The sequence below is a fragment of the Bos taurus genome, chromosome 3 (assembly GCF_002263795.3).
Source record: "Bos taurus isolate L1 Dominette 01449 registration number 42190680 breed Hereford chromosome 3, ARS-UCD2.0, whole genome shotgun sequence".
NCBI lineage: Eukaryota > Metazoa > Chordata > Mammalia > Artiodactyla > Bovidae > Bos > Bos taurus.
Window position 1 is genome coordinate 74,894,538 of NC_037330.1, and position 23,810 is coordinate 74,918,347.

Sequence of the window (23,810 nt, forward strand, 5' to 3'; positions counted from 1 at the left end):
TTATATGCCAGCACTGGGGAATACATTGAAGCAAGGCTGCTAATTGAGTTTGGAAATCATGGGATGATATTTATGGATTCCTTTTCTTTCTTTGATGAGTATAGAGAAGATCCTATACTCCTTTCCTTTCTTTCCTTCCTGCCCTTCCCTTTCTTCCTTCCACTTAAAACTACTGGGAAAGGGGCTCAAATGGTAGCAGTGGGTCTTCAGGTTAAAAAAACTAAAGTAAGATTCATCTGTATTTAAAGAAAACAAAACCTTTGTGTAGGGATTTTGTCTCAGACCTGTCTACTTAATTCTTAAATCTTCTGTAATTATGTACTCTGTATTTATGTAATGTGTAATCTAGTATTATTTCCATTATATATTTCTGTGATGGGTAAACTATTATTATTTTCATTACAAAGTACATTTTTCATGTGTCCTGTATTTTTAGATTCATAATTAGTTATAATTCTAACTTATTTAGATGAAAGTGAAAGTCACTCAGTCATGTCTGACTCTTTGCAACCCCATGGACTATCCAGTCCATGGAATTCTCTAGGCCAGAATACTGGAGTGGGTAGCCTTTCCCTTCTACAGGGGATCTTCCCAACACAGGGATCCAACCCAGGTCTCCCGCATTGCATATGGATTCTTTACCAGCTGAGCCACAAGGGAAGCCCAACTTATTTAGATATACGAAGTTTAAACTTCTGTAATTGTTTTTAGAATCGGTCCTTTTTGCTTTTTGAAATTTGTAACATTTTAATTGTTGATATTTTCATTTGTGGCACTAATTACCTTTAAAAACTTAGTTTCTTATATCTACCTTTTGCCTCCACCTCAGGAATCAGAGATGGAAACAGAAGAAGAGGTTGACATTTTAATGAGTAGCGATATTTACTCTGCAACCTTATCAACCAAATCAATTTCTTTCACGCGTGCCCAAACTGGATGGCTTTTTCGGGAAGATAAAACAGTATGTGCAAATCGAGATTTTTACACTTTAAAAACTGTTCAGTATTTAATATTGCCAAAATAATGTGATGGAAACGCATGTAGAACGAGTAGCTTAATTGTCAAGTCATGTATTCTTTTCTCCTTGAATCCAAATAGGGAATTATAATGGTTGGTTACAGAGTTGGAAGATCATCTTACAGAAGCCAGGAGAGAAAGCTTAGTTCATTTGAATTTTATGTTGAAAAATATTCTTGTTGTCAGTTGCCTTGTTGTTAAATAGGAAACGATGTCTTCACATGGTTCTGTTATATTTCTAATGCTTTTATTTTAAAAAGACCGTAAAGAAGCTACACTGTTAAATTCATTTCCCTGAACCTTTTTTCTACTTTTCAACTTTAAAACTATTTACTTACCCATTATCTATTCCTGAGTATTCCATATATTTGACTAAGGCTAAATAAGCTTAAATTTCTACAGTACTTGTTTAATTAAATCTCAGTGGAGGTTTCTCCATTAGTAAATTGTAAATTCTTTCCATAATTCTTATTTCATCTGCTCAAAATATACTCACGCATTTTTTAGTTGGATGTATGAAGAAGCATTTTATAAAATTTTAAAGAATAAATAACATTGGATAAGGGCCAAGATTTTATGAATTTATCTTTTATTACACGCAACAGAAATATATCCTTATTATAAAGACAAAAGTAAATTAGTCAGGGTTCTCTGAGAAACAGAATCAATAGGAGATCTATATCTATCTGTATATGTGTATATATCTGTGTGTATACACACACACACACACACACACACACACACAGAAGGAGAGAAGGGTGAGGAAGAGGTTGATTTACTTTAAGGAAGTAGCTTGTGTGAATGTAGGACCTGGTAAGTCTGAGATTTGTAGTACAGTCCAGCAGGCTGAAAATTCAGGAAAGAGTTGTATGGTTTTGAGCCTGAAATCTATAGATCAGAATCTCAGGCAAGGTTTCTGTGTTGCAGTCTTGAGGCAGAATTGCTTTTCCTTTGGGAAACCTTAGTCTTTGCTCTTCAGGCCTGCATTTGATTGAAAACAGCCTTTCCACTGTATGAGGGTAATCTGCTTTACTCCAAGTCTACAGATTTAAATTTCAACCAATCTAAAAAATGCCGTCTTGAAATTCCTCAGCAGTCCAGTAATTAGGACCTGTTTTCATCACCATGGCCTGGCTTCAGTCCCTTCTTGGAGAACTGAGATCCTGCAAGCTGTGTGGTGCACCCCTCCAAAACCCCATGTCGGCTTTGTAGCAACATCTCGACTGGTGGTGTTTGAACAGTTGGGCATCATAGTCTAGCCAAATTGACATAAAATTAACTACCACACAATCTTACATATAAAGCTGAGAAATCCCTCTTGACTACAGCTTATAGTCCCAGAGTCTTTTGCAGAAGATTATCCAGCTGTATATCTTCCTGACTTTTCTTATACTTTATATACATTGTTGTTCAGTTGCTCAGTCGTGTCCAACTCATTGTACATTGATATATATCTATAATAATCAATGTATCTCAATGTATATTGATTTATATCTATAATAATATTTAGTTATTGATACAAATATTTATTTTTTCAAAAAGTGTCATTGCATTGTATCTATTATTTTGCAACTCCCCCCTCCACCCAGTTTTTAGTATGTCTTAGAATTACTGTATTCTTCTTAGCTACTGCATTGTATTCCATAGTATGGATATATTGTAATTTATTTACTCAGTCTCTTATTTTTGGATGTTTAGGTGGATACGCATTTTTGTCCAGTTTTCTCCCAGTATAAATGATGTTACATTTACCATCCTTTTATATCCCTTTGCATTGTCTTTTATAGCTAGCAAGAAATGGAATGGTTGTATTATAAGAAATATACATTTAAATATTTTTATTGATATGACTTGTTTTTTATTTATTTTTAATAAATGCTTTTTCATTATAAGATTTCCAAAATTGATCATTATCACCTGAATGTTTCCCAACCACAGAAAAATTCTCACTTTGAGATCTAGGTTCATCAATTTTCATCTCTAAGCCTGTTTGGCAACGAGTAACATGATAGGATTTCCAGATGTGAGATCCTATACTGCAATCTATTTGTTGGCCTGAGTCTTATTTGTCTGTACTCTGTTCTTCTGGACAGCATTAGAAGGATCACTTCAAGAGAAGATAAAAATTGAAGCTGCTGTTCATCTAGTACTACTGCTAAGCAGCTCAAAGCTCTTGAAGAGTGTCTAGGTGATCTTCTTAAATCTTTGACAGGTAAGGAGGGAGTCAGTAATTGCTTATAGTTCCCATTTTGTAGGTAGAAACAGGTGCAGAATGCCTTCCTTTCTAATGATTGGTAAGGAAGCCACAAAGCAAGGTAGAAACAGAAGCCACTCTAAACACTTAGTTTTGGAATGCCAGAAAGCAGCAGCAAGAGAAGTGATTTGCATACAGGTAGAAATGGGAAGCCTGTTTTCAGTAAGTTACTGATCATGTTGTTTGAGGTAAGGTATTTCAAACTCTGACCACCTGTGGGTCTGAAAAAAGTGAAGGTTAATGTTGAAGAAGGACTCTTCTTGATGTCCTTTTATTCCATTTGAGTTCCCCATTCTCAATCCATAATATAAATATAAACTGTACTAGTGAGCAAGACTGCTTGGTTGTTCTCTTTTTGTTGAAAGAAGCAAGCAACTGTATCTTGTAAGTTTGGGCCTGCTAGAGGATATTGGAATGGGTTATTAATTTTAGTTGTACTAGAAGTTTTTATGTGACTTAGTTTATTTCTTCTTATTCTAGTTTTTATTTCTATCTATAAAATGGGAACATTAATTATCCCTGACCCCTCCTTATAACTCATGATATTTGATTATTAGCTAAATTAAGTTTTCTGTAGCTTTGTGCTACTTATAAAGGAATACTATGTGCTGTTTTTACTTAGTCTTAATTCATTGGAGATTAACTACCTGCATTTTATGTGTTTAAAAATTTTCCTTTACAAATTGAAAATGTGTAATGTTATGTATTTTTTAGCTTAATAGAATGTGTAAGATAATTTGATAATTTTAAGTACCAGAGGAATATTTATTTTCATCTAAATGTTACATGTTTATGGAGAAACTGTATATTTTACTTTGAAACTTTAAAAAAAAATCTAAGGTAAACTTTGTTTTATTATTTTGAAATATTTGATTTTGTTTTAGGAAAGGGTAGGAAACTTTTTGGCCGACTTTTATCTGGTGAATGGACTTGTTTTAGAATCAAGAAAAAGAAGAGAACATCTCAGTGAAGAAGACATTCTTCGAAATAAGGCCATTATGGAGAGTTTGAGTAAAGGTGGAAACATAATGGAACAGAATTTTGAGGTATAATTTTACTTTTCTTAATGTATAATGTTCTAAGGGAGGGGGTAGACTTCAGTCCTGGCATTCAGTGAGTTTATTTAAATATGCTCGTAGGTTTTCTTTACCATGTATCACCTTTCATTTTTCTGTGATGGTCTGGTGAGTTTTTTGTGAATCTGTTGTTGGTTTTTGAGTCTTCACTAATAAATAGATTAAAGTCATTTTGTAAACATGAAACCAAAGCATGATCCCTTTGCATATATTTTTTTCTACTTCATCAACTGAAACCTGCTGCTGCTTTGAAGGCCTTGCTAACAATCTGCCTACTTTATGAAGTCATTTTTAGCCAATACCATCTGATAAATTTTGTATTCAGTATGTATTTATTGAAAACATGCTACCTGCAAAGAATTGTGTGACAGTTAGGAAAGGGGAGGGAAATCAAGGAAATGCTTAGGTACAAGACACGATAACTTGTGTCTGCAATCTTATTTCCTTAGTAACATGAATTGGATGGGTTCTTAATGGTTTTTTATTTTAACAATTTTAGATGTTAAAACTGGAAAATAAAAGATTCCCAAAGATTAACATTTTATGACATTTTTTATAGCAGTGTTTTCAAATTGTAGAATTTGAATCCACTCTAGTGGATTATGAATTCAGTTTAGTAGGCTATTATGACTCCTGCTTTTTTTTTTAAGTAGAATCTAAATTCAGATAATAAAAGCTAGAGCACATAGTGTGTGTGTGTGCTCAGTCGCTCAGTCATGTCCAACTCTGTGACCTTATGGACTTGTACCCCGCCAGGCTCCTCAGTCCATGGGATTCTCCAGACAAGAATACTGGAGAATACTGCCATATTTCCTCCTCCAAGAGATCTTCCTGTCCCAAGGATCAAATCCTTGTCTCTTGCATCTCCAGTTGGGTCCTTATTACGTTTTGAATCAGTAGTGTCAGGGGTGTGTATGTATGTTGTGTTTATGTGCATATGTGTCCCTGCGGGGTTATAGTGTAAAACGTCAGTCACAGTCACGAAAAGCTTAAAGGCTACTATGAAGAGACTTGAATTCCTTAAATGTTTAGTCTCTCCCTTGCGGTGTTGTGCCAAATTACGTTTTCAGTTCAGTTCAGTCGCTCAGTCGTGTCCAACTCTTTGCAATCCCATGAACTGCAGCACGCCAGGCCTCCCTGTCCATCACCAACTCCTGGAGTTTACCCAAACTCATGTCCAGTGAGTCGGTGATGCCATCTAACCATCTCATCCTCTATCATCCCCTTCTCCTCCTGCCTTCAGTCTTTCCAACATCAGGGTCTTTTCAAATGAGTCAGCTCTTCACATCAGGTGGCCAAAGTATTGGAGTTTCAGCTTCAACATCAGTTCTTTCAATGAACACCCAGGACTGATCTCCTTTGGATGGACTACTTGGATCTCCTTGCAGTCCAAAGGACTCTCAAGAGTCTTCTCCAACACCACAGTTTAAAAGCATCAATTCTTCTGTGCTCAGCTTTCTTTATAGTCCAACTCTCACATCCATACATGACTACTGGAAAAACCATAACCTTGATTAGATGGACCTTGGTTGGCAAAGCAATGTCTCTGCTTTTTAATATGCTGTCTAGGTTGGTCATAACTTTCCTTCCCAGGAGTAAGTGTCTTTTAATTTCATGACTGTAATCACCATCTGCAGTGATTTGGAGCCCAAAAAAATAAAGTCAGCCACCGTTTCCACTGTTTCCCCATCTGTTTGCCATGAAGTGATGGGACCGGATGCCATGATCTTAGTTTTCTGAATGTTGAGCTTTAAGCCAACTTTTTCACTCTCCTCTTTCACTTTCATCAAGAGGCTTTTTAGTTCCTCTTCACTTTTTGCCATAGGGTGGTGTCATCTGCATATCTCAGGTGACTGATATTTCTCCCAGCAGTCTTGATTCCAGCTTGTGCTTCCTCTAGCCCAGTGTTTCTCACGATGTACTCTGCATACAAGTTAAATAAGCAGGGTGACAATATACAGCCTTGATGTACTCTTTTTCCTATTTGGAACCAGTGTATTCTTCCATGTCCAGTTCTAACTGTTGCTTCCTGACCAGTATACAGGTTTCTCAGAGGCAGGTCACGTGGTCTGGTATTCCCATCTCTTGAAGAATTTTCCAGTTTATTGTGATCCACACAATCAAAGGCTTCGCCATAGTCAATAAAGCAGTAATAGATGTTTTTCTGGAACTCTCTTGGTTTTACGATGATCCAGTGAATGCTGGCAATTTGATCTCTGGTTCCTCTGCCTTTTCTAAAACTAGTTTGAACATCTGGAAGTTCATGGTTCACGTATTGCTGAAGCCTGGCTTGGAGAATTTTGAGCATTACTTTACTAGCGTATGAGATGAGTGCAATTGTGCAGTAATTTGAGCACTCTTTGGCATTGCCTTTCTTTGGGATTGGAATGAAAACTGGCCTTTTCTAGTCCTGTGGCCACTGCTGAGTTTTCCAAATTTGCTGACCTATTGAGTGCAGCACTTTCACAGCATCATCTTTCAGGATTTGAAATAGCTCAACTGGAATTCCATCACCTCCACTAGCTTTGTTTGTAGTGATACTTTCTAAGGCCCACTTGACCTCAAATTCCAGGATGTCTGGCTCTAGGTGAGTGATCACACCATCATGATTATCTGGGTCGTGAAGATCTTTTTTGGACAGTTCTTCTGTGTATTCTTGCCACCTCTTCTTAATACCTTCTGCTTCTGTTAGGTCCATACCATTTCTGTCTTTTATTGTACCCATCTTTGCATTAAATGTTCCCTTGGTATATCTAATTTTCTTGATGAGATCTCTAGTCTTTCCTATTCTATTGTTTTCCTCTATTTCTTTGCATTGATCCCTGGGGAAGGCTTTCTTATCTCTCCTTGCTATTCTTTGGAACTCTGCATTCAAACAGGTAGATCTTTACTTTTCTCCTTTGCTTTTCGCTTCTCTTCTTTTCACAGCTTTTTGTAAGGCCTCCTCAGCCATTTTGCTTTTGTTTTGCATTTCTTTTTCTTGGGGATGGTCTTGATCCCTGTCTCCTGTACAGTGTCACGAATCCGTCCATAGTTCATCAGGAACTCTGTCTATCAGATGTAGTCCCTTAAATCTATTTCTCACTTCCACTGTATAATGGATAAGGGATTTGATTTAGGTCATACCTGAATGGTCTAGTGGTTTTCCCCACTTTTTTCAATTTAAGTCTGAATTTGGCAGTAAAGGGTTCATGATCTGAGCCACAGTCAGCTCCGGGGTCTTATTTTTGCTGACTATATAGAGCTTCTCCATCTTTGGCTGCAAAGAATATAATCAGTCTGATTTTTGGTGTTGACCATCTGGTGATGTCCATGTGTAGAGTCTTCTCTTGTGTTAGGGATAGACAAACTTTGTAGAATAGTATGCCAGGTTTCAATTAATTCATGGTAATATTATGTTTGTTTGGAAAATTATTTTAATGTTAAGAAGTTTATATATTGAGCAAATCAGCCATTGTTTAATGAGTACAGGATGTAAAAGTACTTAAGAATCCACATTAAATGTTTAAGTTAAAATATGATCAGACCAGTTTAGTATGATCCTGTTCTCTTCCTGCCAGATCCTCTTTGTAGTCCTCATTTTTCTTTTGTCCTTGGGATAGAGCCTCACTAGACTTTATTTTCCAGACACCTCCTGGTATTTACTGATCTCTTGATCAGTAGGAGTTGTAGGATGTGTTATGTTCAGCTAATAGGAGATGAATTGAGAGAGGGAATGATGAGCTTAATCTTTGACAAAGCCACTACCCTTTTTCATTGTTAAAGAGCCAAAAAAGCCATTTCTTTGGACCTACATTGTTATTTATTGTTACAGTTCTTTTTAAAAAGATGACATTGTTGTGCTTATTGCTTATAGGTATTAACTGCTACCTTTGTTTAATTTTGGCAGGAAACCATTTTGAGATATGTACACAAGTTATTTTCTTTAGGGTGGAATTTGTAACTATGCAGTTGAATTGTTAAAGGGGTCTTTAATTGACATTTTAATCAAATACAGTTTTACACATTGAAATTAAAACTTAGTTTAATCCCAGATGCCTATATAATAGAACAAAATAGTGCGAGTTAAATAATTAAGCTTTTGACTTCTAATTAGGAATCAAAGGAAATGGTTCCTGGGTATTGGGTGAAGTATTTTTTCATATATTATCTCATTTAGTTATTAATTATTACAATGACCTACTGAGATTGAAAGCAGGAGGAGAAGGGGACGACAGAGGATGGGATGGTTGGATGGCATCACTGACTCAATGGATATGAGTTTGAGTAAGCTCTGGGAGTTGGTGATGGACAGATAAGCCTGTCGTGCTGCAGTCCATGGGGTTGCAGAGTCAGACACGACCGAGCAACTGAACTGAACTGAACTGAGATGACTATCATTGTGCAATTTTATAGAAAGGAGAGTGAAGTTAAAAAAAAATAATATATCTGAAATCATAAAGCTATAAGTAGCAGTGATGGGTTTTGATTCTAGGACCGATCCCCAGGTTCTTCTTGTTTTAAGTATATTGCTTCCCAGTCTGCCTTTGTTATAGTCTCTTCTTTGTGTGTATCCACATATTTAACTCATCTTAGCAATTCTTTCAGAATATTGTGAAATTGAACCTAGAAAAGGAATAAGGGAAGTTTGCTATTGAAAAGTGTACTAAAAATTAGTATTGTGTTTTTTTTCAGTGATGTGTCTAAAACATTAGTAAAAAACATGTTTTTGGCTTCAGAGCATTATTGAAATTTTTGCAAGCCTAGAAAACATATATGACTAGTTTTACTATGATTGTTTTCAAAAGACATGAAAATATTGTATATATACATATATATATATATTTTTTTTTTTTTTTTTCATTTTTGGGTGGCATTGCATGGCTTGTGGATCTTAGTTCCCTACACAGGGATTGAACCTGAGCCCTCTGCAGTGAAAGCGTGGTGTTGTAACTACTGTGTTGCTAGGGAATTCCCCAAAATACTATATTTTAAAGCCACATTTTAGTAAAATTTCATTTCTTAAAAATAAATATACTAGTCTTTTTCAGAATGAATTTATGTTCTTTATTCTAAATAATTAGCTTTTGAGTTTCTTCTCTTTTTATAGCCAAATATTTGTTTTAGTTTCTATAAGAAATAGCTTATAGGTAGCATTTAGGAGAAATTGCTGTTTAACTAGTTTTGCCATGCCTACTTCTTCTCCCCCCCTCCTTTCCAGACATAGTTCTAATATTTAGTATGTATTTTTAACAGTATTTTTTATAATAAAATTTAAGTGCTCAGAAATTCTTAAGTCATGGCTACTTGCTCCTATACTTTTGGTGCTGCTTTCCACTTTGTTCTACCCAATTGGAGGAAGCAATGTCATATTTATCCCTTAGACAGTCATTGATAAAAGTATTAATTGTATGCCAGCTAGCTATATATAGAGAGAGAGAATATTGAGTTAACCTCTGTTAGTGGTTATATATTTTTAATATATAAACTCAAAATAGGAACACATAGACATAAAATACGTGAATGCCTTAAACTTCCAGAAATCTTTGCAACATAAAATACTAGAATATAGCAAATCTAGCAATAAATTAAAACTCTTTTTTTATGCTTTAAGAAAAACAGGCATTAGAAGTTTGCATTTAATTATGTAGGAAAGGTTTGATGTCATTTCAGTTACAGACCCTATTGACTTGGGGAAATAACAGAAAGCCATCAGGTGTCCTGTGGCAGCCTTCATGTCTTCCTGTTTCATTAAATAGTTGTGATAACTGCGTGGAGGGAACACTGACAGATTCAACTGCAAGTATCAGTATATAACAAAGGGCAAGTTAGAATAAACATAAACTAAGACAGAGCTTATTAAAATGTAACAACTGATTTTCATAATGATGAGGTAAAGTGCTCAGTAAAAGGTTAAGTTAGATTCATTACAGTCTCTACTAAGATGGGGGATGTATAATACATAGTTTAGAAAGAGTTCTACTGGAAATAGTAGAAACTGCTTAGAGAAGTTTATTACCTGAAAAATTATATGACATGCTACATTAATCATGCCAGGAAGTATATAAAATACTAGTTATAGCCAAATATATATGCAAGTATTAAATATATATATAGGTATTAAATAGACTGGGGCCTCAGTGGTAAAGAATCTGCCTGCAATGCAGGAAATGCAGGTTGGATCCCTGGGTTGGGAAGATCCCCTGAAGGAGGGTGTGGCAACCCACTCCAGCCTGGAGAATCCCATAGACCCAGGAGTCTGTTGTGCTACAGTCCCATGGGGCTGCAAAGAGTTGGACACAGCTGAGCGACTAACACTTTTCACTCTTTTCATGATGTTAGTTTGGCTGACTATGAGATTCAAAATACATTAACTTAAACAAGACAGGAGTTTATTTTTTTTCTTACGTAAAAATCTGAGTTTGTATGGTTTCATTGCTCTATGTGTTCATCTCAGACCTATCCTTTTTTTTTTTTTCCCCTGTCTTATCAATATTTCTTTAGCATTTTAGGATCTAGCTCTCATCCACATGGTATACGATGCTTTATTACCTACTTAGTATCCCAACAATTAGGAATACCAATTCCTAATAGTAATTAGGAAGGAAGGGCCATGCCTGTTCTGTTTGAGAACCCAGCCAGAAGTTGCACACATCACTGCTCAAATCCCATTAGTTAGAACTTAGTTACATGATTACACTTAGCTGTCTGTAAAGATGGCTAGAAAAGAAGTCTTATCTAGAAAGTAATGTGTCCAGTCAAAAATTGGTGGGAAGGTTCTTTTACAACAAAGAATAGGAGAATAGATTATTGATTGAGTAGACATCTAGTATTCTCTAATGTCTCTTTGTTAGATACATAACTGATGCTTCAGTTACCACATAAATACTAGTAACTCTCACCCAATATATACCTTCAATTCTGACCTGACTTTTAATCACCAGATCTATAGTGTTTTCCTTCCTCCACATGGATAAACATAGGTATCTAAAATTTAGTATGTTTAAATCTGATAGGACAATTTTTTTCCTTATCTGTCTTAAGTGGTACCACCATTATCTGCTACCATGACCTAAGTCAGCACCCTGACATTTGTCCTTGAACTTCTTAACTTTTCTTACCTCTGTGTCTATAATTGATCACAAAATCCTAAAGATCTCATGAATCTCTCTTCTTCCACTTTGAAATAGCTCCCCTTATCATTTCTCATTTGAATTAGAGATAGCTTCCTAACTTACTGCTACCAGAATGAGCTCTCTGCAATAGATTGAACTATGTAAAGCCTTGATAACTAAAATGTATAGAATATTTACTATTTGTTAGGCACTGTTTTAAGTATTTTAGGTTAACTATCCAGTTATATCCTTACAACAACCCTGAGAGGTTATAGTTAACTAAACTTGAGACAAAAGAGTTTGAATAATTTTCCAAAGTCAGCTAGTAATTGGCAAAGCCAGAATTTAGTCAGGCTGGCTCCAGTGTTTGTGTTCTAAAAGCGGCATAATATTGCTCAAAATATTTGTCCATTGCTTTTTGAGTATAATACAACCTACTTACTGCATAAAACCCTTTGAAACTACATTTCCTCTTCTGTCTTGCCCTTTTACCCTGTATCTTGCTGTTTAGACACACCACGCTTGTAGTTTTCCTATTACAGAATGCATTTTCTCACCATGGTTTGTTCTTCAGTGTCCTTCAATTGGTTATTTTGTTCTCTTTCTTTCAGACTTCTCCACTAGGAACCAGCCTTGCTCGCACATCTTTTTGGCTGCCTGCCCCAGCCTGGGTCAGGCAGATCTCTGTGCTCTTTATGCCATCCTCTTGATCTCTCTATCGTAATAACCATCACCCTGGATTATAATTATTCACTTCCTGTGTATCTCTTTATAAGCTTCTCAAGGGCAGAATGTTGTCTTTCAACTGCCTGATGCTCAAAAAACTATTAGTTTCCTTTCGTCCCACATTCTTCGGCTGTTACTCAGAGATCATCAATGATTTCTAGCCAACAAAATTTATGGCCAGTTTTTCAGGCTTCTTTAAAGTCTTTGTGTTTTGGTACTGAAACAGTCTTTTCACTTCCATGATACCTTGGTACTCTGTTTTTTTTCTTATTGATTAATATCTCCTTTAATTTTAAACACTTTTAAAGTCTCCTTTCTGTCCTTTTAAAGGCTCCTTTCTGTCCTCTTCCTGCATTCCCCATCCCACCACCCCCAATCTGTGTGATTTTTAGGACTCAGTCATCAGTCCTGTTTTCTTACTTTTTATTTAGTCAGAGAATTCTTAACATTATTTCTAAATATGATTTCCTTCCTTCCTTCTCTTTTTGTAACTGCCCTCTAGGAACTTCCCAGTATAAAATACTCATTATTATTTACTGAATCCTTTCAAAATACCAAGCACTAACCCTTTCTATACATTATCTCATTGAATTTTTAACTATGGGGTGATGGTCATATTTCCATTTTGCAGGTGAGTTAAATTGACAGTTATATAAAGTTACTCGTCCCAGTTCACACAACTGCTAGCTAGTGGAGCTGGGTGGGATTCTGGCTCATTTTTGTGTCTTCAGAATCCTTGGTTTAACATGCTGCCTATTAACATCTTAAACTCATTATATCCAAAACCATACTTCTCTGAATGGAACCTCTCCCAGTGGTACTGTTTTTTGTTGTTGTTGTCATTTATAGCGGTCTTTCACTTGTTACCCTTTTGCTGTATATAGTTTGTCTTGTACATTTTTCCTTAGCAATTTCTACTCTACTCCCTTATTTCTTTCTTGCCAGTTTATCCTATAGTGATCCAGATTCTTAGTTAACAAAGACAAGGGGTAAGTTTTAAACCTGATATGACCCTTACCACTCTTGTTGATATTCCTTTTGAACTTTCCTCCCTAGTTCAAGTCAACCTAGTATTTTCATTATTAATTCTCCCTGTCCAAAATATTCTTTTTCTTTTCTTTTAAATTGGAGTGTTAATCTTCTAATCTCAATTTATTGTCTGTAGAAGACTGCCCTGTTTTCTGAACCCTTGTATTACCCAGATTTTTGTAAGCACATTTTGTCTTTAATCATTTAATATTTTGTATTCCTGATTAATTGTTCATGTTTGTATATGTTTTTTCTTTCCAGCTCTGAACTGTGAGCCTCATGAAGTCAGGATTAGTTTTTATACTTCTCTGTAGTTCCCATGTTCAGCGTCTGGCATAATGTCAGAAAGATTTTAGGTGATTAAAGCATTGAATGAATGGATTTTACCTCTTTTATACTTTTCTTTTTGAGATTTTAAAAATAATATTAATAATAAATATTACTGATGGAGCTTATGTCATCATGGAATTATCTCCGAATAACCTCTTAAAGCATTATATTGATGATATTAAGGAGATTGTAATTTCTTATATGTTTTAACTTTATATTTTTTAAAATATGATAATTTTCTTTTCTCTCTCCCTCTTGGTCTCTTTTTTGTCTCTATTCCCCCCTCCTCTTTCTCCCTCTCTCTCTCCCCCTTACTCTTTCTTTCTTTTTTTTTTTTGGCAGCCGATTCGAAGACAGTCCCTTACCCCTCCTCCTCAGAACACTATTACATGGGAAGAGTATATATCTGCTGAAAATGGAAAGTAAGTGTTGGTTTTGTTGTGTTTATGTATTTTTTGGTTTATAGAAAAAAAGTTTTGTAAAAAAATTTTTTACAGAGAATTAGTAGTATAGTTTTGTCTGAAGCACTTCTTTTTTCTTTTAAAAATGTGGATGAAGTATGATGAGGGAGAAGCACCCCTAATTACATTCTCTCTTTCGAGTAAAATGTAGAGCCGCAGTTCTACATCCCTCTTGCCAGTTTATATACTCCCCAAAACCCATACAACATTATTCCAAGGAAATAGAATATGAAGACTGCCTAGTGAAACTGCTTGTTTGAGTTTTTTCACTGTAAGATGAACTTTATATTCTCTTATTATCCAGTCTTTTGCAGGGTGTTTAAGGCCACTCATTGTTTATCTGCTTTTTACCTTTCCATGTCATCATCCCTTTGTTTCAGCCTCTGCCAGACTACTTCTTATTGTCCTTACCCAAGACAATTGCTTAATGTTATATTGCTTATAATTAGTAAAGTACATAGTACATAGTTTGTAGCCAGTAAATGTTGATTGAATAAAAGAATGATGAATGAATATTTTGAATGAAGAAATAAATAAATTTTTCTAGCTGACCATATCAAAGAAAGTACTGTCTTTCATAGAAAATGTTCTTTTGTTGGAGAAGAAATATTACTTACCCTCATGCTTAGGAAGAAGTTGTCTTCTTTTTAATGTTGAAAGGTTTGTAGTATACTTTTTTAATTTCTATAAAATGTCTCCTTCGATAATTAATATAAAATTCTTTATTCTTTACCTTGCTTCTTATTGATCAGTGCTGAGAACCATAGATAGTAAAAAGAGATTGAATTGAATAAATGATTTAAAAGATATGGAATGATATTTTTTAAGTTTGTTTTTTTCTAGGATTTTGCTTTGTTACTAAAAATAGTGATTATTAAAATTATATTCAGTGTAAAATAACTTTTTATACCTTGTTATTTTCCTTGTTACCCTTGTCTCAATTGTTATACATGTCTCGTTCTCTTTTAGCATAATTTTATTTCTATGCTCAGAGTAAGAAAAGTTGAAATATTAATGAATGTCACTGGAAGATGACAGATTCTTCTTAGGATGATGATAGAGCATGGAAAAAATTTCCTAATATTTTCTTTTTCAATTTAGAGCTCCTCATCTGGGTAGAGAACTGGTGTGCAAAGAAAGTAAGAAAACGTTTAAAGCCACGATAGCCATGAGCCAGGAATTTCCCTTGGGAATTGAATCGTAAGTTTGTTACTAACTGCACAAGTTTATGAAAGAAACTATTAAAATCTTAAGGCTATAATTATATTTGCATCTGAGTGGTGGATTTGAGGCTTTTGAAATGTAAAATAGCCTTTGCTTTGGCAGTGTCTACACCCTTCTAGCAATTTTCCAGCTCTCAAAATATTAACATTTTAGTTATTTCAACTAAAAATTTTGAATAATTTTTTTAAATTATAAAAATAATACATGAATACATGCTTATTATAGAAAATCTAACAGTATGGAAGTTTATAGACTAAACATGGCAGTTTTCTTTGACCTTTCTAATAGTTGAGTTGACAGGTAAATAACTAATATATTTTTGTCTAAATTTTGCTCTGTGTTTTTTTAGCATTTTTTGTAAAAATGGGGGAATAGTCTGCATTTTATTCTATTTCCTCTTTTCTCTTAAAAGTGAGTGAGTTATCTTGGAGTTCTTAAAATAATTACATTGTCTTTTTTTTTTCTTTCCTTGGTATTTTATGGTATTAATTTATTGCCATTTATTTTGTTATCCTCCTACTGATAAACATTTTAATTATTTGTAGTTTGTCACCATTATAAACAATACTCCCATGAATATCTTGAATATATTCTTCCAAACCTGTATTCATCAGTTGCTCATTAAAAAAAAAAAACAGTTTGGAGAGATGTGTGGAGTGGGAAGTGGGTGTCTAGAGACGATTCTGACAGAACTGTAAATTCAGGCTTCTCACTAAAGCCAGGGACGGGTTGAAGCCCTAGGCTTTCCTTCCTAGATCCTTCTACTTCCAGTCTGACCTAATACATTAAAAAAAAAAAATTCTGGAAGAGAGCAGGACCCCTATTTTTCTACAGATTCTATACACATCCTGTACTCCTCAATAGCCAAGCTTTAGAAGAGTAGATAGAATTCCGTATCTAGTCTTCATGCTGTTGATCAAAGAGGAAAATAAATTAATAGTTCTCAGAAGATGTAGGAAGGGAATTAGCCATACATACAAGTCTGCAAAATTTATCTTATCTTGAACCCAAAATGACTCTAAGATACTCTGGATATATATTGTAAGGAAGAGCAAAAGTGTGGTAAATTATAAGATGCTATCAGTTCTAGGAATTATTCCAATTTCAGAGATGTTAATATATGAATAAAAATTAGGTATCTTAGAATTTATAAAATGTGGCAATTATAACCATTCCCCCTTAAAAAAGTAAAGTAAGGAACATAGGTAGTATGTAAAAGCTAGACAAAGAACTCATTCTAGAATAAAATATAAGTGAAAATATAAGTTTTAGAAATACTTTCAGTTCAGTTCAGTTCAGTCGCTCAGTCGTGTCCGACTCTTTGTGACCCTTTCGCAGCTCGCCAGGCCTCCCTGTCCATCACCAGCTCCCAGAGTTCACTCAGACTCACGTCCATCGAGTCAGTGATGCCATCCAGCCATCTCATCCTCTGTCGTCCCCTTCTCCTCCTGTCCCCAATCCCTCCCAGCATCAGAGTCTTTTCCAATGAGTCAACTCTTCACACGAGGTGGCCAAAGTACTGGAGTTTCAGCTTCAGCATCATTCCTTTCAAAGAAATCCCAGGGCTGATCTCCTTCAGAATGGACTGGTTGGATCTCCTTGCAGTCCAAGGGACTCTCAAGAGTCTTCTCCAACACCACAGTTCAAAAGCATCAATTCTTCAGTGCTCAGCCTTCTTCACAGTCCAACTCTCACATCCATACATGACCACAGGAAAAACCATAGCCTTGACTAGATGGACCTTTGTTGGCAAAGTAATGTCTCTGCCTTTGAATATGCTATCTAGGTTGGTCATAACTTTCCTTCCAAGGAGTAAGTGTCTTTTAATTTCATGGCTGCAGTCATCATCTGCAGTGATTTTGGAGCCCAAAAAAACAAAGTCTGACACTTTCTCCATCTATTTCCCATGAAGTGATGGGACCGGATGCCATAAAGAAATACTTTAGGAGAGCACAAAAGAACATGATTGGTAAACTAGATCACTCTAAGATAAGACAATAGAATGAAATGAAAAGGAGATTATAAAGCTAAGGAAATAAATTAAGCACTAAATAGCACTATTGCAAAACAAATACATTAGAAACAACAATGAACAGAATAGATGTGGCCAAAAATTAAATTTTGATAGCTAATAGTGAATCCAGTGAAAGAAGTGCATGTGCATGTTAAATCTACTCAGTCGTGTCTGACTCTTTGCGACCCTTGGACTGTAGCCTGCCAGGCTCCTCTGTCCATGGGAATCTCCAGGCAAAAATACTGGAGTGGGTTGCTGCGCTCTTCTCCAGGGGAATGTTCTGGACCCAGGGACCGAACCCACATCTCTTGTGTCTCCTGCATTGGCAGATGGGTTCTTTACCACCAGTACCACTTGGGAAGCCCAGTGAAAGAAGATGTTAAAGGAATTTGAAAAGTAATATATATGGAGGATAATACTATTCAGTCCTGAATATTCACTGGAAGGACTGATAATGAAGCTGAAACTCCCATAGTTCGGCCACCTGATGTGAAGAACTGACTCGTTGTAAAAGACCCTGATGCTGGGAAAGATTGAAGGCAAGAGGAGAAGGGGACGACAGAGGATGAGATGGTTGGATGGCATCACCGACTTATGGACATGAGTTTGAGTAAGCTCCAGGAGACGGTGATGGACAGGTGTGCTGCAGTCCGTGGGGTCACAAAGAGTTGGACACAACTGAGCGACTGAACTGAACTGATTTATGGAGGAGAGTGGTTCAATATAAGGATCATTGCTGTTCCACTTAAATAAAAAGCCTCCACAATGTAAACAAAATAGTATTCAAAATATGATAGAAGGAAATTTTCTTGTGTGGAAGAATTAAATCTGTAGTCTGATTAGGCTCCAATAAAAATAGACAAGAAGTAGTGATTATCCTGATTAAACTATTGCATTTCAGTTATAATAGAGAACTGTCTAAAGGCATTTGGGAGAAAAGGTGTTAAGAAAACAGCCTGACCTTACATTTGTTCGCGACATTGTTGAGGCAAAGAAAGTGTGATACCACAGTTAGGTAAGATGTCATTTATATATCAAGGCAATTGAAAAGGACACAGAAGAATTCAGTCAGTACAGCAGCCATGGGCCCTTTTTGAGAGAAAATTAATACTACTTAAAATCAAATTCATCCAAGCAAAGGCTAAACGGAGGAGTTACAGTATAATGACGAGTGTAATGCCGAGTGCTAAGAGTGCTGAGACCTCTTAGCACTTGCTAAGAGACCTTGTGAAACTGTGTTAGTTAAGAGGGAAATAGTATAAACTGAAACTGTGAGAGTCAGAGTCCCCTTTCGTGTGCAAAAAAGAAACACTCATTTATCAAATCTGTAAGAAATCAAGGAATAATAAACACTTACGAGCCCTCTCACACACAAAACTGGCAGTGAAATTCAGGCATCCAAACAGTAGGCTAATTAAAGAACTTGGGAACGTGTAGACCTTAGGAGGAGGACTAGTGTGAGCTTTGAGTCTGCTGAAATGTAGATCTAAGATCAAAAAACTGGAAATTATGGCTGCACAATAAAATGTAAAAGTTATAGACCTTGACACAGTGAAAAGAATAATAAAACTAAAAAAATGAGGTACAGGAAGCGTCGTTTTTTCATCTTTAACATCTGTGATACTGGAGCTGTGATACTGTAAGTTTGGAGCATGTAGTTATAAAACATAAGGACACAATAAAATCAAAGTGAAAAATTTTTTTCTCCTTCCATATTTCAGATTATTGAATGTTTTGGAAGTAATAGCTCCCTTCAAGCACTTTAATAAGCTTAGAGAATTTGTTCAAATGAAACTTCCTCCAGGCTTTCCTGTAAAATTAGGTAAGAGAAAAATTGTTGTGTAAGTTTAATGTCTATTAGAAATACAGAGCTGTTTACTAACATTTAAAAAGAAATACTCTTTGAAGGAATATGGATTTCCTAGTTTATAATTTTATGTTGTTTTCTGTAATTACATGCATTGATATTCATACTTTGTCAAATATATAAAATGCTTGATGAAAACTCCTTGATTTAAAGCAAATGTAAGTGAGGGACATACACATATTTCATTCAAGAGGGTGTGAGTGAACTTATACACTGTGATAATATTTTAGTGTGAAATCGAGAAACAGGATTTTAGCCCATATTTTCTGCAGATTCTGAGCTTCTGAACAGTGGGAATATTTCTGGGGTCAACAGTCACTATTCAGTGATAAAGTAATACTTATTACATTTTATTTTTCAGTCTTAAATATTTAAACTTAATTTCACTTTAAACAATGATCTTTCAAAACAGTAAACTCATTTTGTATATATTTATCTTCTTAACTATATTAGAAAAAGAGGAGTAAGACACTATTTACAGGTTCTTTAGGAGTTGAGGCTTAGATTTAGCAGTGATTTCACCTCCATCGGGGGCTTCCCAGATGGCTCAGATGGTAAAGTATCTGCCTGTTGCAGGAGACCAGGTTCAATCCCTGGGTTGGGAAGATCCCCTGGAGAAGGAAATGGCAACCCGCCGCAGTACTCTTGCCTGGAAAATTCCATGGATGGAGGAGCCTGATAGGCTACAGTCCATGGGGTCACAAAGAGTCAGACACAACTGAGTGACTTCACTTCACTAAGCTCCATGGGGGCCTTCAATACCACCCATCGATCCAGCCACCAAGTATTTAATCAGTGCTTACTGTGTGCTGAACCCTTTTCTGATGATGAGAGACAATGAAAATCCCTGTCCTTTTGGTGTTTATATTCTGGGGTAGGGAGTATTATAGAGTAAATATAACTTTTATATAATTCCTCTGATATATTTATCTTGTTTCACTCAATATTACTGACTCCACATCTCATAACAATTAGGGCAGGTGCTATACTCCCAGAAGTAATGCTTTTATTACTAAAAATTAAACCCAACCTTCTCAGTTTTTCAAATTTGGGAATAAGCATATTGTGAATTAAAATTGATCTTAAAACATACTCTCAATATGTCATTCTAGATTCCCTTTGTGATATAAAAGTGCTGAGAACCCAATATCTACTTGAGTAAACCAATGATAAGATTGTAGGCAGAAATTGCTAAAAACTAAAGAAGAGCTGAGTGTTTGAGTTATGGATCATCACATAACTTTTTCTGCAGAAGCTTAAAATCCCACTGTCTTTATCTATAGCCAGAAAATAGTTCAGGCATTGGACTCTGTTCTGTATATTGTATTTAAGAGCACAGTGACAAACCTGAATAGAGGGCAGGGATTAAGTATAAGAAACTATTACTTTTCACATTTTTTTAAGTTCCAAGCCAAAATCAAACCTCACAATACAAGTTTTTGTGAAAAAGAAACACTTTGGTTATATGGGAAAAAAGTCTACAGCACTTTTTTGTAGGCATTTCTCTGACATAAAGCTTTATTGACAAGGGATTTATAATTTTTTGCTTATATACTTAATAGGGAATTTGCTTAAGTATCTCTCTCGTCTCTGTCTTTCTTTTACAATGCCCCTATAAAATCTAGTCCTAGGTCAGTTTAATCTTCAGTCATTTCTGTTTCTATATTTAGGATAGAAGGTACAACTGAGGGGGGGAAATCTGGAAATTGTTAACACAACTGTATGTTTTCAAAATGAGCCAGAGCTTTTTTTTTTTTTTGGCCGAGCTGCACGTGGACTCTTCATTGCTGTGATCGGGCTTCCATAGTTGTTTCTCTTGTTGTGAAACATGGGTGTGGGCTTAGTTGCCCTGTGGCATGTGGGGTCTTAGTTCCCCAACTCCAGGATCAAACCCATGTCCCCTACACTGGAAGGGGGACTCGTAGCCACTGGTGTGTGCGCGTGCTAAGTCGCTTCAGTTGTGTCTGACTCTGTGCAACCCTATGGACTGTAGCCCACCAGGCTCTTCTGTCCATGGGATTCTCCAGGCAAGAATACTGGAGTGGGTTGCCATGCCCTCCTCCAGGGGATCTTCCTGACTCAGGGAACAAATCTGTGTCTCTTATGTCTCCTGCATCGATAGGTGGGTTCTTTACCATTCGGGCCACCTTCTCTGGACCACCAGGGAAGTCCTCAGCCAAAGCTTTAAATGCTAATTTTGAATGATATTTTCTTTTATTTGCTGCTTCTCTCACTTTGCTTTCAAAGGCTAAATCTGAGCCTTCTTCAGCAGTCCCCATCCGCATCCCCTCCATTACTTTCTCCCACAGTCTAAGCAGATGAGTTTTTTTGTTTTCTTAGTTACAAAAAGAGGCCATCAGAAATAATGAGACCTCCCTTTACTCCCAACCTCTCATACAAACTTTTTTGCCCCAAGCGCTATCTTTTCTTCTAGCTTTTCTATCTCAGTGTAAGTGGTGTCCCTTTTCTTAGCTTGAGTAATCTCTTCACTTGTACTATGGATCTGTTCTCCTTCCCGCTTTTTAAAAAAGCTTGCTCTGTTTTCCTACATTTCTCCTTTACTTCCCAACTGCTCTAGTACAGCCTTCTTCTCTTAGCTGTTAGGCTGTGTTCAGGTTTTTAAAATTCAACCAGTCAGAGGTCTTTCTCCTTTTAAAATTCAACCAATCTAGGAAATTTCCTAGTGGCCTGGTAGTTAGGATTCTGGGCTTTCACTGTCATGGCCTGGGTTCAGTCCCTGGTTTGGAAACTGAGATTCCCCAAGCTGTATGGCATGGCCAAAAAAAAAAACAAGTCAGGCTCAGGGAGGTGAGGGGAGATGGCCAAACTTCAGAGAAGAATTCAACCAATCTAATAAAACAATCCCTTTAGCTCCACCCTACCCAGCACTTGCCTTTAACCTTTGCTTTTCATAGCCAAGTTACTCCAAGTCTACTTTTATCTCTCCATTCTTTCTATTTATATTTATATTATAAATAGGGGAAAGTGAAAAGGAGATAAAGGGAGGCAAGGTTTTTCTACATCACTTGAACTGCTAAAATGATGACATCAGGAACCAATGATAAATTAGTTATATATAATATATACTTAGAGCAGCCACCAAAAAAAAGGTGTACAAAGAGATATACTCAAAAATACTATAGATAAATACAAATAAAATTCTACAATGTGGTCATGTCAGGACTCTCTGGTGGTCCAGTGGTTAAGACTCCATGCTTCTACTGCAGAGGTTGTGGGGTTTGATCCCTGATCGGGGAAGTTCTGCATACTGCATGGTGCAGCCAAAAGTAAACAAACAAATAAATAGTATTCCTGTAACCTACAGGAAGGCAAGAAAAATACATGAAAAAAGAGATGACAAAAAAAGCAATGAAATAGCAGAATTGTCTTAGTATATAAATAAATATACATTAATGTAAACAGTCTAAACAGAGCATTTAAAAGATAGATTGGAAAAATAGATTAAAAACCATGATTCAGCTACATGCTGTCTTCAAGAAGCTCCCTTCAAATATGATTTTGGCAAGTTGAAAATGAATGGGTGGAAAAAGATGTATCATGAAAACATGAATCAAAGGGTAACAGGACTAGATATATTAATATTAGACAAAGTAGATTTCAGAGTAAAGAAAATTATGGGGGGGGGGCGGCGGGTATTACATAACAATAAAGGTATTAATCCATGAAGAAGAAAGCAATCTTAAATATGTATACACCAAACAACAGAACTGTAGGATGGTGAAGCAAGAACTGAAAGAAATGAAAGGGAAAATAGATTTTCAATTATAATTAGAGTCTGCAACATCCTTCTCTCAACAGTTGACAGAACAACTAGAAAGAAAATCAGCAAAGATATTATAGAACAGCTCTATAACACCATAAACCAGAGCACCTAGTTGGCATTTATGGGAACACTTTACCCAACATCAGCAGGGTACACTTTTTTTTTAAATGGAACATATACCAAGATAGGCTGTATCTTGGGCTATAAAACAAAACCTTAAGAATTGAAAATGAATGGAAACCAGTCACAGTAGAGTCAAACTAGAAATAATAACAGGAGAATCTCCAGTTTGTGGTATTCTGTTAGGCACTCTTCTAAATAATATATGGGTCAGTGGTGAAATCTCAAGGGAAAAGAATATATTGAACTGTATGAAAATAAAATTAAAAATATCAAAATTTCAGGTACGACTTGGCAACTGAAAAACAACAAAAAAATAAAACCACAGTGAAACAAATAAAGTGCAGGTTGGTCAGTCATGTCTAACTCTTTGCAACCTCAAGGATACTCCATGGAATTCTCCAGGCCAGAATACTGGAGTGGGTAGCCGTTTCCTTCTCCAGGGGATCTTCTCAACCCAGGGATCGAACCCAGGACTTCCACATTACAGGCGGATTCTTTACCAGTTAAGCCGCAAGGGAAGCCCAAGAATACTGGAGTGGGTGGCCTATCCCTTCTCCAGAGGATCTTCGACCCAGGAATCGAAGTGGGGTCTCCTACATTGTAGGTGGATTCTTTAGCAGCTGAGCTACCAGGGACGCCTAAAGCCACAGTGAGATCATTATATACATCTAACAGGATGGCTAAAATAAAACATTGTTGGGGCTTCCCTGATGGTCCAGTGATAAGAATCTGTCTGCCAATGCAGGGGACACTAGTTCTATTCCTGGTCTGGGAAGATCCCACATGCCACAGAGAAACTAAGCCTGTGCTC

General features: G+C 36.1%; 1 protein-coding gene across 1 annotated transcript in view; it reads left to right on the plus strand.

Annotated features, from left to right (window-relative positions):
- Positions 1-23,810, plus strand: part of ANKRD13C (ankyrin repeat domain 13C) — a 93,442-nt gene that overhangs the window by 64,503 nt on the left and 5,129 nt on the right. Inside the window, exons 8-12 of the mRNA NM_001435024.1 lie at positions 830-961; positions 4,156-4,317; positions 13,869-13,948; positions 15,089-15,187; positions 18,947-19,047. Coding sequence (NP_001421953.1) covers positions 830-961; positions 4,156-4,317; positions 13,869-13,948; positions 15,089-15,187; positions 18,947-19,047 — 574 coding nt within the window. The remainder of the gene's footprint in view (positions 1-829; positions 962-4,155; positions 4,318-13,868; positions 13,949-15,088; positions 15,188-18,946; positions 19,048-23,810) is intronic.